The sequence below is a fragment of the Callorhinchus milii genome, unplaced genomic scaffold (assembly GCF_018977255.1).
Source record: "Callorhinchus milii isolate IMCB2004 unplaced genomic scaffold, IMCB_Cmil_1.0 Scaffold4, whole genome shotgun sequence".
Lineage (NCBI taxonomy): Eukaryota > Metazoa > Chordata > Chondrichthyes > Chimaeriformes > Callorhinchidae > Callorhinchus > Callorhinchus milii.
The window spans coordinates 34,815,479-34,833,252 of record NW_024704745.1 but is presented as its reverse complement, the minus strand read 5'-3'; the positions used below and the strand labels follow the sequence as shown (position 1 = coordinate 34,833,252).

At 39.8% G+C, this 17,774-nt stretch overlaps 1 protein-coding gene across 1 annotated transcript in view; it reads right to left on the bottom strand.

Moving 5' to 3' along the window:
• Nucleotides 1-17,774, bottom strand: part of abcc4 (ATP-binding cassette, sub-family C (CFTR/MRP), member 4) — a 107,131-nt gene that overhangs the window by 75,442 nt on the left and 13,915 nt on the right. Inside the window, exons 2-9 of the mRNA XM_007890786.2 lie at nucleotides 12,293-12,403; nucleotides 11,433-11,553; nucleotides 10,461-10,685; nucleotides 8,149-8,238; nucleotides 7,086-7,249; nucleotides 6,176-6,301; nucleotides 4,626-4,875; nucleotides 3,649-3,756 (exon numbers count right to left, since the gene is read on the bottom strand). Of these exons, the coding sequence (XP_007888977.1) occupies nucleotides 3,649-3,756; nucleotides 4,626-4,875; nucleotides 6,176-6,301; nucleotides 7,086-7,249; nucleotides 8,149-8,238; nucleotides 10,461-10,685; nucleotides 11,433-11,553; nucleotides 12,293-12,403 (1,195 nt within the window). The remainder of the gene's footprint in view (nucleotides 1-3,648; nucleotides 3,757-4,625; nucleotides 4,876-6,175; nucleotides 6,302-7,085; nucleotides 7,250-8,148; nucleotides 8,239-10,460; nucleotides 10,686-11,432; nucleotides 11,554-12,292; nucleotides 12,404-17,774) is intronic.

The window sequence follows — 17,774 nt, the reverse complement described above, 5'->3', positions numbered from 1 at the left end:
ACCCAAGCTGAGATTTCCATGCATCTCACCTACACATGGGAATCCCAGAGATAGATTGTTGGAATAGAATGCACACACTCTCTCTGGAGGGACACATCCTGCTTACCTAATTCCAGAAGGTATTAGGCGCAGGTTCGCAAGAGTCCAGGCTTAGGGACCCCAGAATGTGAGTTGGGGTATTGTTGGAATCTAACCAGCTAAAACCGCATAGCTTGCCATTGATATTGGTTTCCTGCTGCTTGTCCAGCTAGGACCACCTCTACCTGTTACAGCTTTTGCTTGCAGGGTTAACAGGGGCTGAGTGGGATGACTCCCCAGTGACTGGTTATTCTTAAAATGAATCTGGTAACACAAACTGTAGGACTGAAATGCTATGACAATAATGGTGTGCACTGCTTGGCCGGAGAGAATAGAGATGCCAGTGGTCAGAATGTTTGAGTCAGCTTCAGGCCTTGCCATTGTGCCAAAGCTGGGGAGGGGGAAGGTTTTGATCAGTTGATGGCAATTTTTTTTAATGGTGACGATATTACATATTACATCTTGAATTTTTCCTAATTATTTGCTCAAAACATAAGGTTTTTGAGAACTCACAGAGCTGGAAAGTAGTTTGGATGCTTTTAATTATTCATTCCAAAATATTTTCAGCTCATGTTTTGATGCCAAGCGAGTGTAGCTGCATCAAATGTTAATAAACTACCACAAGAGGGCAGTGACCTCTGCACAATTTTCCTTAATGCAGAATAAATATCAGAACAGGATTTTATCATGTAATTCAATAACATTCCCTGAATTTTCATCCAACATTACAATGGGAGGAATTTCTTAAAATAACTCCTTTCTTTTTTGTTAACCAGAAATGTTTTTCCTCAGTATGTGCCCCTACCTCAGACTATATATTCGACTCCTGTAATAAGTATGCAGAAGTAATATTATATAATAATCCTTGCATTTGATATAGCGGCTTATCACGTCATTGAGACATCTCAAAACGCTTCACAAAATATATTGTAAAATGGATTGACTGTGTATTTTGGAGTGAAACACGGCATCCAATTGCGCACAGCAGTGTTCCACTAACAGTCATGGGTTGAGTGACCACATTTTTGGAGGGGAGGGATTATTGCCCCTGGAAAGCAATCCAATCGACTAACAACTGGATTCCTACTTACTGCTAGAAAAATAGAAATGTGTGGAGTGAGGAAACTTGCCTAAGGTTTCGCCCTGCCTGGGAATCGAACCTCTCGCTTGTGAGGTAAGAATACTAACCACACCATGATGGGACTCCACAGCTATCTCTGATTTTCCAGTGGATAATTGTGCGAGATATAATTAATCAAGAAACAATTCCACCAGTTATCTCAGAAAGTATTTATTACAAGCACAAAGTCACGATGATGTGCTTCATCTCCCGTATGGGGACAGGAAATAAAATGACCTTGCTGCCTAATAACTTCCTTTAGAGTTACAGAGCTACAGAGAGTCCTGTAGCTCAGTGGTTAGAGCACTAGCTTTGCAAGTGAGAGACCTGAGTTCAATTCCAGGCAGGGCGAAACCTTGGGCAAGTTTCGTTACTCCACACGCCTAATAATAATCCCTCCAAAACCAAAAACAATAATAAATTGGTCATTTTCAATCTACGACTGTTGTGGGACATTGCTGTGCGCAATTGGCTGCCGCGTTCGCCCACAAATATACAGTCAATTCACTTTACAGTGTGTTCTGTGAAGCGCTTTGGGACGTCCTCCCAACGTGAAAAGCGCTATATCAAATGCAAGGATTATTATTATTATTATAAAGCTTTAGTGAAAGAAAACAGAGTTGCAGTGCACCGCCTTTATAACTTGGTGGTCAGGATCCATAAAATTCCAACCAAGGAGTTTCACTGTCCATGAGTGCAACCAAGCAGCTGACTCACAAAATGCTAACCTGTTCCTGTGCATCGCTGAGTTTCTGGAATGATGACTTAGTGCTTAATGTCTAGGAATTTTCATACTTGGAATCAAAAACAAACTAACCCAGGTTTATCAGTTTTTGGTTTACTCCAAAATTACATTAAATATGTGTGGACAAGACAATTCTTCCCATTTTAGATTTTTGTATCGTCTTTTCACTTCCTCTCCCCCAATTTATCTCCTGCTCGTGTGAAGATTCTGACTCATACTGAGGTAAGCTCCACTGATGTCAGCAAACCTTCATTTCCTGTTACAAGTAATCATTTTCCATTTTTTTGGGTAGTGAGGTCCCTTACATCTGAGTCAGTGGCAAGAGTGCTACCATTGAGTCAGGTTGATAGAGAATTCACTCTCCCCAGAGGGAGACATCCTGCTTACTTAATTTTAGGGAATATTAGGCACAAGTTGGTGAGAGTCAAGGTTCGGGGAGATTCAACCAGCTACAACTCCAACTTGGAGCTTAACGAGTTAAAACTGCAAAGCTTGCAATTGAAAGCACTGTCTGGCAACCGATCTTCATGTGATGTGAGAGCATTTAGGCAAGTGTGACAGGTTATTCAATAATGTATTGGAGGATTACATCAGAACCAGATCCTGTCTTCACTAAATGTAGACATAGCAGGAATGACTGCATGGAGATCAGGAACAGAAGCCCTGCTTCATTTCTCCCTTCCCTGCCTATGGAGCCTAGGACACAGAGATCAATTGTAAATGCTTTTGCTAAGATCACTAACTCAGTACAGACCAGGAAATTCAAATTTGGGACTTCCTTTGCACAGTTCAGCATTAACCAGGCAATACATTTAGACACTCAACCATTGGACCTTATCACTTTTTATAGTTGCATGCATGAAAAAAGGAAGCAATGCATATTCAGATGGCTAACTGGCTAAAAATACATAGTTATAGTTATCTATTAACAATAACCATGAATATACCAGTAGTGCAAGCTTAAGCTTGCCCATGATATTACATTGCACTGACCTTAAAAACAAATTATCAATACATTAGATAACAATCGGTATTTTTCCAAGAAGCAGTAATGACATTAATAAAGGGTGCTCCCAAGTGCTCATTCGCATCATACATCATTTTGTTTAGACTGTGGGCAGTGTGATTAAGTTCATAGTGTGATTTCAACTTGTGTTCGTATTTGATTATTGGGCCTCAAGTCTTTTCTTTTTTTTCTCTCCAACCCCTTTTTCCTCCCCTTCTTCCATCTCACAATATTGCCACACACTATTTGGAAACTTTTAGAGGCTAAAGTCACTACACTTCACAGGAAATCTTGTGAAGAGATGAACTCCCAACATGAAAGGTGCTATATTCAAATGCAAGGATTTTTTTTAAAGATACAATCTCCTCCCAGATGGGAAGTACTATGTGCTAAAACTGATTTCTCAAGCTCTTCATTTTGCCTTGGAACATAATATGATGCTTATGTTAAATATTCAATTTTAAAAAGCAATACCTACAACTGAATGGGGAGAATTTCTAATCATCAGTGGAAATTGAATAACAATATTTAATATTGTTCCATCTGTCCATTAGTTAAACATGATTTTGTAACACAATATGCAATATATTACAAATTCCTAGCACCACGACTCAGAAAAGCCATAAAGTTCAATCAATTTGAGAGACCTTGACTGTAGACAATGTTCAGTATTCATACAGTACCACACATTTATTTTACCTTGTCCCAGTAACAGGTGAGGTCTTGTACATCAACTGAACGATCCTTTTTTTCAATATTATGTGCCTCTTCATGAGGCTTTTTAATTTCTTCAAGAATCAAGAATCTCTATTAGTTTTTTTGAAACAAAAACAAGCCAAGACCATTAGAACTGTTAAGGAAAGATTATAATTTGAAGAAAATAATCATACCCATTTTAGTTAAGTATGCAAATATATGTATTTTAAAAATTCTGGTTACAACTTACAATTTTGTCAACCTGCAAGATAGCTTAACAGAATCTCAAACAATAACATCTATTGCTGTGAGTATCTTTATTTTACATCAGCAGTTCTGCTTTCAAAAACCTGTTTCAGGATTCCCTTCATGTTAGAGATGGTTCATCTTACATACAGTAACAGCAGCACAGAGCTGAAACTTCTATTCTTCTTTCTATCTAACCGTTTTGATTAGAAAAAAGTCACAGAAAATCAATTCCTCTCCATATGTACGTCATCAAGCTTTTGAAAGAGAAATGTTCTCAGCCCATGTCTTTAATCTCACCATTTCACTAGCTTGCCCTGACAAAAGAAAGGTTCCTTTCTTTCCTAGCAATAAGGATTAAAATGAGCTGACTGTTTTTTTTTACTTAGTTACTCATAATATTGCGTCCACAGCAATATCTAGGTAACAGATCTAGATCTGAGAGACCCACACGGATGGTTACCATGAGAAATGTAAATGTTACATGACTGCAGTAGAATATGCACTTCAGAGAATGGCGTAAATACTCACTGGCAGAGAGAGATCTTCACTCTGCAGCTACACGGTATGATTGTCACCTAATTGTCTGAAAACCAAAAGGATTTCACTTTTTAATGCTAAATCCCTGACCCTAAATAGGCCCAGTAATTATTAAAGTTAAAGGATCTTTTGCCCAGAAGAGGTGGGAAAAAGGTAAAAATTAGTCAGTGTTGCACCTTAATACTGCAACATACCTTTATCCTTTTTATGCTGATTAATCCCTCAGAAACTGTCTGAATAGCTGATGGGAAGAACAGGGTGACTGTGAGTCTCACAGCATTGTAAAGTGACACTGTGACAAACACACGGCTTGCTGTAATAGGGTTGCCCAGTAGTACATATACGGTAAATGTAAAGAACAATATCATCTTGCTAGCAATGAAGAACGAGGCCATGTTCAATCCACGCAGATAAGAGCTTTTCAAAATTTGGGATATCTCCTTCCTGAAATGAAAACAAAAGTACAATTATTTGCCTCCTCTACAATGGTAACATTTATGCTAGTTCATGTGAAGGAAATTATTTGGGACTAGCTGTGCCGACTGCAGCTACGCGTGTAACCAGTTTCATTTAATCATCCTTCTCTCTTTCATCTGACATTTTTATTTGTCCTTGAAAGGCATTGATCTTCGCTTCTTAGGCATCTTTATCCCTTAAGATTAAGAAAATGTGCTATTGAAGCATCCCTTGTTCACCTATTTCCACACATATTCTTTTGGGAGGACTTCTGTTGAGAGGACTCAGTAGGAAGACTCAGTGGGAAGATTCCTGGTTGAGAGGCCTCTTGACACAACAGATAGACATTTCATCTTTATTTGTATAGATGTATCTCTCCAGAAGGATGTGTGACCTCTGTCGCTACTGTGTTGCAGAATACCATGCATACCTTTTTGGGGCTTAATAAAAGCACTTTTAAATATATTGTTTAATATAGCTCATCAACGATTGGAAATCACCCCCCACCCCCACCCCACCAAATATGCCCAAGACTCTCTCCCATGCAAGACCTTTCCAATGAGGTATAAATCATGTCTCTACATCAATCGGTTATGTGTTCTTGGCAGACAGACAGACATATTCCCTTTATTAATATAGACTGAAACTCAACTTAAATGCTACCTTGCTGGTCTACCAAAAACTCATTTGGGGGGAATGTTACTATATTTAAATTCTTAAGCGCCAGTTTAAAATCATGATTAATAGGATTGCAGTCATTTGCATTTGTAACAAACATAATGGATACTTATTTTTCTGTACAATACACGGAATAAAACTTTGTGATCTTTTCCCGGAANTTTTTTTAATGAACTGAAATATTTAATCTGATCAAATTTAGTTTAGTCTATCCGATTTAATTTAGCCTGTCTATTCAGCTGGACATATGAAAAGAGAAGGGAGTTTTTCTCATGTCCTGGCCAACAATTCCCCAGATTAAAAAAAAGTCAATCTCTTCATACCTATTGTGGGGCATTACTGTGCACAAGATTGTCTGCTATGTTCACCTACACAGTCACTATACTCTACAGTAAATCCTGTGAAATACTTTGAGACATTATAGAAATATAATGAAACATTATCAAGTGCAAGGGTTATTATTAATAGGCATCCCATGCATATGCCAGTTACACAAACAGCACTTTACAGAAGTAACTACTTATGAATCTGACCCAACCCAGCAACAGAACAATCAGTGGTAGCCTCAAAGGACAATTTTAGCCAAAAAAAACCTATTGTAAATACTTACTTTCTAATTTGATCAATCAAATTAGCAAAAGGCTTTTCCCATGCATACATCTTGATGATTCGCATTGCCGATATAACCTCATTCATGGTGCGAATCCTATTATCTGTCAACACTGCAGTCTTGCCTCTATGAGTAAGAATTTGGGAAATAGAAAAAAAATCTGTAACAAGTTTCAGGATTTTTTGTAGTATCTTAGTGTTTTCAATGACTAAATAGACAGAAGCTTAGTAAATGATTTTTGATAAGTGTTACCGTTTTGGGTTTAATTTGTGATGCAGCAGTTCCAGGTATAACATGGACAAGCAGTTTGACAAGAAATAACTCGGATTTTATTTCTAAAGGACAAATCAAATGAGAAATCCAAAGCAAAATAAGCTATGATAAGGCAAGAAAGGAATGCACTTTTCCAGGCTGATAACGTAAAACAATGGCTATTTATACTTATGTTGATAATGGCACTGATGTTATCAGTCTAATCTAGCAGGTCTGACAATCGGGCAACAAAAGGTTCATTCTACATCATTTCTTTTCCCCCCACCCCTCCCCTCCATTGAAATGCTGCAGGAGTAATGCATTGTCAGAAGTGTCATCCTTTGGTTAAGACATTAAACCAAGATATCTGCTTGCTCAAGAGACGAAGATCCCACAACACTATTCGAAAGAGAAAGTGTCCTAGTTAACACTCCCGAAAGTGACCTAGTCCCAGCTAAAATTAGTCATCAGTTATTGTGCAGAAATTGGCTTCTGTGTTTGCCTTCAAACACATTGCAACTACACTTCACTGCAACTTCTGTGAAGTGTTTTGAGACATTTCAAATGTTCTAAGCGCAACATCAAATGTAAGGATTAATTTATTCAATTAACTTTTCACATTTCACTGTAATAATAGCCCCTCTTCGAATAATCATACCTTAGTACCGAAAACAGTTTTCCACAGATAGTTTGCACAGGCATCAGAATAAGCAGTATAACCACTCCTGCCAAGCACGATGGCCCTATTTCCTGCCAGAGCAGTGCTATTACGGCAATGGCTTGCAGTGGCCCAACCCATAGGAAATGCAAGAATATAGTCGCCTACATTAATTAGGATGAAAAGTAGCCAGGGTTAAACACAACAAATATTTTGGACATGCCTATATATTAATGAAATGTTTCTGGTATGCATAAACACACACAAAACATACAGAAAGGATTTTATTAAAATAACTGTATAAAGATGACAATTTTGGTAAAATTAAGACACCAACAACAACTTGGATTTATATAGCGCCCTCCACGCCAGACAGAGTCTCAGAGCGCTTTACAGTAACAGATCCCGTGATTGAGCCGGGGGAGGGGGAGGAAGATGACCAAAGGCGCGGTCGAAAAGAAAGGTCTTCAGCAGAGACCTGAAAATGGAAAGGGAGGAAGTGAGACGAAGGGAGTGTGGAAGGCAGTTTCAGAGCCTCGGGGCATAGTGGCTGAAGGCACGGCCGCCGAGGGTGTAGCGGAGGACTGGGGGACGAGGAGGCCAGACCCGGAGGAACGAAGGCAACGGGTAGTGTTTTGAGGAGAGAGGAGGTCAGAGAGGTAGGGAGGTGCAGAGGAGTGCAGGGACTTGAATACGAGGGTGAGGATTTGGGATGGTAGTGGATGGGAGACTGACGAGGAGGGCATCAGAGTAGTCCAGCCGAGAGGTGACAAAGGCATGCACCAGGGTTTCAGCAGCTTTTGGGGAGAGGTATTGGCGGAGACGGGCAATGCGTCGGAGACATCGAATTTTATCTGAAAAAATACATTAAAAGCACAAGTATTTCTAGAGGGTTAAAAAGAGGCGCAGCTTGCTTCACACTGACTGAACTTTTCAAGAATCCAGCTTAAAATCTAATTGGCTGTCGATGGGAAGTCTCCTCTGTGTGCTGCTTCAACCTAAACTCTATCATGAGGTTCAATTATTGCAACATCCCCAATGTCACATTAGGTGCATATCTTACCTGATCAAACTTGTTTACATCATTCGACAACAGATTTACTATTTGACCTGTAGTTGTTTTTCCCAATGCAACATTATTGAGACGAAGAGCCTGAAATGTACAGAACACAAAAAAGTAAGTTTCTCTACATGCAATACAAGGAGGTGATATGCAAGCTGCAATCCTTTATCTGCATTCATTGTTGTTGTTACATTTAATTCAATGGAAAATATCTTAAGTTTATGAAGTCTATTTCAAAGCTCATCCCATTCTCTGTAACCACAATAACATTGAGCATATGGTCCTGTATCACAGCAGACCATCAAAAACACCATCTCAAATAAAAAGAGGTACTGTCAAGAGCAGCAACAGTGTAAATCTACTAAATTGTGCTTTTGGAAATTAAAAAGCTTCAAAACATAATTCCCAACATAACCATTGCCTTTTAGAGTGTCTACTGTCTCCAGTCTTTGTGTGGTGTGTTCAAAATGTTGATGAAGGTACACAGTTGTTTCAATGATAAGTCATTAGTGTTTACAGCATTTTCCTGCTTCTATGATACTTGCATTTGATATAGTGCCTTTTTAGATGTACCAAAGCTCCTCACAGAATATACTGTAAAGTGAATGTACATTTTGTGAGTGAAAACCGCAAAGCAATGTCCCACAAACAGTCAGGGATTGAGTGACCAAATTACTATTATTTTTTATTTAGTTTTTGGAGGGATTATTACCCCTGGAAAAGGAATCCGCCAATCCGCTGTGGAATCCTGTACAACAACAAGATTCCATTTATTGAGCGCCTTTCACGTCGGGAGGACGTCCCAAGGCGCTGTACAGTTGGGTCAGGACCCGAGCAGGGGGGAAATGGTCAGGGTGAGGGAAGGGAAGGGAGGGAGCGAGGAGGGGGTAGAGAGTCGAGAGGGGAGCTGAAGGCACGGTCAAAGAGAAAGGTCTTGAGACCCGCCTTGAAGGAGGAAAGGGAGGAGGCGGCGAAGGCACTGGGGGATAGAGTGACAGAGCCTCGGGGCTGAGAGGCTGAAGGCCCGGCCACCGATGGTAGGGCGGTTGGGGCGGGGGATGTGGAGCAAACCGGAGCCAGAGGAATGGAGGGTACGGGCAGCTAGGTAGGGGGATAGTAGGTCGGAGAGGTAGGAGGGAGCAAGGCCGTGAATGGCCTTGTAGGTGAGGATGAGGATCACCCCTGTAGCTCAGTGGTTAGAGCACTCGCTTTGCAAGCGAGAGACCTGAGTTCAATTCCAGGCAGGGCGAAACCTTGGGCAAGTTTCCTTACTCCACACGCCTAATAATAATCCTTCCAAAAAAACAAAATAATAATAAATTGGTCATTTTCAATCCATGACTGTTTGTGGGACATTACTGTGTGCAATTGGCTGCCGCGTTCGCCCATAAATATACAGTCATTTCACTTTACAGTATATTCTGTGAAGCACTTTGGGACGTCCTCCCGACGTGAAAAGCGCTATATCAAATGCAAGGATTATTATTATTATTAATCGACTAAAATCCAGGTTCCTACTTACTGCTAGATAAACAGAGGCATGTGAAGTAATGAAACTGGCCAACGTTTTGCCCTGCCGGGAATCAAACCCAGGTCCTGTCACTTGTGAGGCGAGTGCTCTAACCACTGATCTATGACAATCAAACCTCAGTATCAACATCATAACTTATCAGAGAAACGTTAAAAAGATCTTCAGCAAAACTTGGACAGATGCCAGACCACAAATATATTACAAATGTAGTATGTACTTTCATATCCTGAAAAGGAACAACAGTATTTTTTGGTGAAAAACACCATTAGTAAAACACTTTAAAGTTCATCTATTTTTTTCTCCCCAGAGGCACACCATTTTGATTGGCAAATGTATTCACCGAGAGAAAAAACATTATACTTAAGCACTGTGCTACAATAAGTGTAAATTTTAAAATTTCCCTGATTAAAATACAAAATCTGTTGTAAACACAACTTTCTATATATTGTTATTACATAGCCAAGAAATTTATTCTTTTGAAATTTGAGCATAAAAATATTAGTTATCGTTTAAAATGTTTGACATTAGCACCACAGGCTGTCTACAGAAAAACATTAGTAACTCCAGTTGGAATATACAGTGCCCAACTTTACAACTTTAGTATCTTGGCATCAAAGTCTGTAGAACTCATAATCAGCACGCATATTTAGAGTCTGAAGTCCTTAGAAAATCCAACTTTTAAGAGCATCCAGTTATACATTACACATTGCAAATTCAAGATCCGTGCATATATGTGACTTGTTTCTCCATAGTTCTGAATGACTGCACTTTCAAAACCTACCTTTCTATAAATCATATGACACATTGCTACTCTCAGCTTCATTCCAGCCCTTTGTACGTGGAAAAAATACAGGTGATGTAGAATGGCCAGTGCCAGTGTACAAAGCGACACACCACCAGCATAGCTAAAGGCAACGCCTCGTTTTACAACATCATCAGGATCGTTGTTTTCAAAGTAGAGAATGATTTTCCCCAACAGAATAGGCTGAGCAACTCTGATTGTTTCCTGTTCAAGAAAAAAACAAAATATACACACATAGAAACACACAAATTATACATTTAATTATCCTTACCTATTTTCCTGGTTTCGTACATTTTAAAAGTTTACCTTTATAAAGAGTAAAAAGCTATGCAATGCAGCCTTTGATTATTAGCCCACCAAAAATGGTACACACAATGGGGCTTTCTGTGCTGAAAGTGTCTTGTTTTGATGCAAAACTGTTATTCATTTAAAAAATAATTTGAAAACCCAATAAATTTATTTTAGTTACACAAATACAGCTGATATAATTGTCATATAAGCCAAGCAACTTTGTTTGGAAGTTGGAAGGGCAGGTTATCTGGATTAATGGTGTACTTGTGCCTCAAACAATTACTAGATTTTGCATATGTTTGATTCTCTTTCAGCCCTGACTTGGAGTGGTCAAAAAGCAGCATAAGCTTGTTTTCCCATTTCATGTGCCAATACTGTTTGGAAAAAAACTGATTTGTTCCAGTCAGTATAACCCAAACTGAACTCTCCTCATCCAGTGCCCTACTTAACTAGGACACTTATCCATCTGTGAACTCATTACTGTCTCATCATCATTAACTTTTGTGTCAGCTGTTATGTTCTCAACAAACAAGGTGTAGGATTGGAGCGAGGATAGGAGTGATGTGCTCGCAGAGAATTTTGAGAGAGAAGACACAGGCTGCAGCTCGTTCAGGGAAAAGCTGGGGAGTCAGGCTCCGTGAGATTTAAAAAAATACTTACCTCTACAAACGTGAATGCCCCTAATACAATGTAAGACTTCCAAAAACATTTTAAAATGGCTTTGCCAAGATGGGGATTTCGAGCCTCTTTTTCAGCCACCTGGACTTCTTGATCCCAATGCCTGTTTAAAAGATTAACAAGAACCAGTAGTTGCAAAAAATACTTATTATGCATGAAATGAAACACTGAACCAGAATGGAGGATCTTTACAGTCAGAAGCTGCCATCAAGATTTACTTCAGTGATTAAGGACAAAACCAGGAGGTATTTGGGGTTTCTGTTCAGGTGACTATTGCAGGCTCGTGTACTTTATAGTCATCTTGCAATTAGGTCTCCAGGTTGGCTGCAAATATTAACCTGATGTCACTTAAACTACGTGGTCATTTTTTCCAATTAGCTAAAGCCATTGTTCTAAATGCATCAGTTGTTACATTTAAATCCTTGCAGGATTTACTGTCCTCCTGGAGGGATTCGCATTAAAGGATTCACGTCATTAAGAATGACTTAACTGTCTTCAGATGGCACATTGATACCGCCACTGCCAGTTAGTTGCCAGTGCTTATATAGCACCCAAGAGGTTCAAATTGTGGCAGAGCAGCAGGTGGATTGCAGGAGAGTGCAAGATCTTGAGATATTTTGGATCTGCATAAATGGCACCAATCTAATGGAAGTGGAAACACACCACATCAACAAATTGTATTTATGTAGCGCCTTTCACATCGTAACAAGGCGCTATGAATAACAGGTGATCCCAAATCATTAAGATTAATCGGCAGTTAATACAATACACTGTTGAACAATGAATATTTTGTTATTTAGATCCAAAGTTATCAAGCGAAAAAAAAAAATTCCTTCAATTACCTTTGCAATTCCTCTCCCAACATCTCCGAGCCATCTTCTGGAAGCACTTTGTACATATCTTCCTCCTCGAGTCTCCTTCTGTATCCAATTTGAAAAAGTGGATTTAACCAACTGCAAACGAAGAAAATTAAAGACATTGTGGATAAATTGTGGACATTGTGGATAGCAAGCTGGCTACAAAACAGAAAACAGAAAGTAGGGGTAAAGGGTAGCTACTCAGACTAGCAGGGGGTGGGCAGTTCATAATATACATTAATGATTTGAACTCGGGAATCAGCAGTACAATTTAAAAAATTGCAGACAACACCAAATTGGGGGGAGTAGTTAATACAGAGGAGGACTGCAACAAATTATAGCAAGACATTAATAAACTTGCTGAATGGGCATTTAATTGGCAAATGCATTTCAATGTAGAAAAGTGTGAGGTGGTACATTTTGGTAGAAGGAATAAGGAAGTCGCATACATCCTGGAAAATAAAAACCTAAATGCGGTAGAGGAGCACAGGGATCTAGGGATATACATACACAATTCACTAAAAGTAGCAATGAAGGTTAATAAGGCCATAAAAAATGCAAAACAGGCACTGGGGTTCATTTCTAGAGGGATAGAACTGAAAAGCAGGGAAGTTATGGTAAACCTCTATAGACCCTTGGTTGGACCACACTTAGAATACTGTGTGCAGTTCTGGTCCCCACATTATAGAAGGGATGTAGAGGCACTGGAGAGGGTACAAAGGAGATTCACAAGGATGATCCCAGAACTGTGAGGCTATACCTATCAGGAAAGGCTGAACAGCTTGGACTGTTTTCTCTTGAAAAGAGGAGGGTAAGGGGTGACCTGATAGAGGTCTTTACAATTATGAAAGGTAGACATAGGGAAGATGTTTCCACTGGTGGGTGAGACCAAAACCAGGGGCCGGCAATATAACATAGTCACAAATAGATCAATTAGGGAAGTTAGAAGAAATTTCTTTATAGAAAGTAGTGGGAATGTGGAACATGCTACCACAAGGAGTTGTAGAGGCAAATAGCACAGATGCATTTAAGGGAAAGCTAGATAGGTACAAGAGGGAGAAAGGAATAGAAGGTTATGCTTGAAGGATTAGTTAAGGAAGGACAGGAGGAGGCTCATGTGGAGCATAAACACTGGCACAGACCAGTTGGGCCAAATGGCCTGTTTCTGTGCTGTTTATTCTAATGTATTCTAATTACAGGGTATTTTCAAGTAGTTCTTAATCTTTGCAAATCTCTCCCTTCGATTACCTTGGCTGTACACAAGTGGAAATTAAATACATTAATAAATTACCAACATTGCAAAGACCTCCATAAAGGCAAAATACTTGCCACCACTTATATGCCAGGACATTATTGGGAAAGTGACCAACTGAGGCAATTTCTCACATGACACTTTCTTATAAAAGTCAATCTTATGAACAATTAATTTTGTTTTACTGTGTAGTGATGTCCGAACAACTTCGTAAAAATTTTGTTTTGCTCCCAAACTATGTTCCCAATTTGAATCACCCAGCAGAAGATGTTGGTACAGACCAAATATTATCAACCGCCTTTTTTGCTTTGGAAGAGATTCTTACATTTCCAGGAAATGAGAGAACTGGATTGGTTATTATTGAGGCTGTAAGATAGTTGTGATCTATCAGTCCAAATGTTGTGGCTACAGTTTGTTAAAGTTGTGATTTTGTGCCATTAGTTCAAGTTCTAACACGTGAATACGCGGTCCCATTGTACCATCAAGCCCATCCATCAACCCAATCCTGCACTCCCATTATGCCAACCTATAAAACACTTGCCTCCTGCTCAAAAACCCCCAGACAAAAGGTCATTGACTTGAAACGTTATCTCACTTTCCTCTCTCCATAGGTGCTGCCTGACCTGCTGAGTGTTCTCAGCAACCTCTGGTTTTATATCAGATTTCCAGCATCTGCAGTAATTTGCCTTTTATTTGAAGGGTTGTTGATTAGGACACTGGGAGAAGGCCCCTTCTTTTTTTGAATAATGCCATGGGATTTTCAATGTCTTCCTGAACAGGTAAATGGGACTTGGTTTAATGTCTCATCCGATGCATGAATGGTCACAAAATGAGAGATGTGGGCACGAACAAAAGGTTTCAGGCGAGTGCACTTAAATACAGTGTACATTTCTTTTTGCTTAGGTTTAAACCAAGATCTGCTTGCCATAAATTCATACACTTTAGAAATTCTACAATGTTTTACTCTGTAACATTTAGTAAACTGAATTTCACATCAGTTCTATCACTTGTTCTATCAATTAAATTAAAAAACTGAGGCTCAATTGAAAAACAAAACGGCCCTAGGCCCAATTGAATGTACCAGATTACAATTTTTACACTCGACACTTCATTCAGTATTATACAATGTAGAAAGTCAGTTTATTCTGATTGAACCCCTAAACACTTTCAGAGCAACTTGACGCAAGGAAAGCAAAGTACACAACAAAGCTAATTGATACTCTGTGGATAAGCTCCCAGCAGTCTGAAGTAGCTCCATTAATTAAATTAGATTAAAACACTCCATGTCGCAAACTGCTTCTCCCATATCATATTCTTACCTTCAGGCTATCAAAACCCTCATTCATATCTAGTCTCGACTATGCCAACTCCCTGTTTGCCAGGCTTCTCAACTCTTCCCTGCACAAGCTGCAGATCATCCAGAACTCTGCAACTCATGTCCTCTCCCGCACGAGACTCCATGACCCCATCACACCTACTCTCGCATGGCTCCACTGGCTCCCCATTCCTCAGAGGATCAAGTTCAAAATCCTCAACTTCAAGGCCCTCCATGGACTTGCCCTTTCCTACCTCTGTGTCCTGCTAACCCCTTATCAACCTGTCCACTCCATCCGCTCAGTGGGTTTTGCCCTGCTGCATGAGCCCTCGGCCCGCCCACCATCGGAGGTCGGGTCTTCAGCCTTTCTGCCCTCACCCTTTGGAACTCAATCCTCCTCAATTGGATTAGTTTATCTATTGCGCTCAATTTTCATGTAATATATCCCCCCAACTCTTTCATTGCTTACTAATAGCCCATCAGGAACAATTGAGACAGCAATACTTTGCATTGCTTCCATCTTCTGGTTCAAGAACATTTGTTTCCTTGAATTGAAGAGGGTATATTAATGTTGCCATAACAATTCAATTAGCAAAAAAAACATGTTATTCTTGTTAAAAGTTTGCTTTGCGTTCCCACTGGATAGGCCAAACAAATGTTTGACTGGAAGCTGTTGACAACAAACTCAATGCACAGGAGACTATTTGCACCTGAAACCTTATTGACATTGTGTTGTGGATGCAAACAAAATACTTCATGGTTGGTGAAGCGCTGAGCACACATCGTAAAGGTTGACTCTTGATTTAGGTACAATGAAAATAGGAGGCAGGACCTAAAATATTGAATATTGTAAAGCAAACCTAAAAAATGTGAGCAGAAGTTTAAATTATTTTTAACTGAATATAAAACAATGAGCAACAGTGAAGCAACATGGTAATTAAGTTCGTAATCCAATGAATGAATAGGATTAGACTTTCCTTTATTTCAGCTACATTCCAATTCATTCACATGACCCATTAATCCAGTGATCTGAAGTTCAGTGCCACTTATTAAAAAACACGTCATTAAAAAAAATGCAGCACGACATAGATAGGTTAGGTGATTGGGCAGGTAGGTGGCAGATGAAGTATAATGTAGGGAAGTGCAAAGTCACCCACCTCGGTAGCAAAAACAGTAGAGCGGGTTATTTTTTAGAAGGGGAGAGATTGGAATGTGTTAGTGTCCAGAGGGACTCGGGTGTCCTTGTACACCAATCACAGGAAGTTAGTCTGCAGCTGCAGCAGCAATTAGGAAGACGAACGGTATGTTAGCATTCATTATGAAAGGATTAGAGTATAAGAGTAGGGAAGTCTTGCTGCAACTGTATAGGGCCCTGGTGAGACCACACCTGGAATACTGTGTGCAGTTTTGGTCTCCTTATTTAAGGAAGGATGTACTTGCCTTGGAGGGGGTGCAGCGTAGATTTACTTGGTTAGTGCCAGGGATGAAGGGGATGAGTTACGAGGATAGGCTGACCAATTTGGGCCTATATCCTCCAGAATATAGAAGAATTAGAGGGGATCTTATAGAAACCTTAAAATCAGAGGCCAGGCCTTTCGCACTGAGTTGAGGAAGAACTTCACTCAAAGGGTGGTGAATGTATGGAACTCACTATCTCAAAGGGCTGCTGGCACTCAGTCCTTGACATACTCAAGACTGAGATAGATTTCTTATTGCAAAAGGGATTAAGGGATATGGGGATAAGGCAGGGTCAGGTTATTAGCTGGAGTTAGATTAGAAGATCAGCCATGATTGAATGGCGGGGCAGGCTCGAAGGGCCGAATGGCCTACTCCTGCTCCTACATGTTATGTTATAATACATTAATGGAACTGCAATTTAATGACAGATCCACCTCCCTGGTTTGGCAGATGGTGTCAAATCAGTTTGACTAGAATCAAACATGAAAGGAAAGCTCCTGGGAACCTGGCGCAAGTGCACTATAGGCAGATTCATCTACAAAAGACACAGTCAATTTACTTCACAGTATATCTGTGAAGCACTTTGAGACGTCTCAAAGACTTGATAAGGCACTATATCAAATGCAAGGATTATTATTATTAAAGAGGGATCATTATTGAAATCCATTTTATAAACCCATCAGTAATGTCTGTTTGATCCTGGAGTTTTCTCTTAAATGTAATAGTATTAAGTATAAAGCGTTAAATGCAATCTTCAAACACCTGCCTTCAGCGTGGTGGGAGGACCTTTACAGGACAGCTTGCAATGTGCCAGCCGAGGTGCAAGTCCAATGCCGCGTACTAGGCTTACTCAGCTTTGGCAAACAGCTGTTCCCACTGTGAAGCAGACTCTGCCTCCAGGGAGCTAAGTGACAGGTCAGTTTAGGCCAAAATCCTCGCTTCCTGCAGCCACTTCTTGTGTTTGTCACAAAACTATCTGACTGTTTGGTCCTGGACTTCGCAAAAGGGCTGGAGGAAGCCTCTCCCCTGCTAACTGAACCTCAGTTTAAAGTCAGATACAAAGGATGGCACCACCAACAATGCAGCGCTGCCCCAGCACTGAGCTGGAATGTCATCCTATGCTATGAACCCACAAACGTTTAATTCAAATGAACATACTAACAAATCAAAATTCTGAAGAGTAGTCACCATTGGGTCATAGGATGTGGTCACTCAGCCTCTCATGGTTAAAACAAAAGGTTTGGTACTTCCTTTACTCTCAATCCCCAAATGTAAAAAAAACTCAATGATACTCACACAAGGTAAAATAAAACAAAATGAGTGGAAAAGCTAACTGAATGTAAAAATACAGCAAAATATGCAGAAATGCTGATTGAATCAAGAACTTCAAAGTACAATTGTTATTGAAATATTTAAAATCAAAGATCGACTTCCCACCAAGT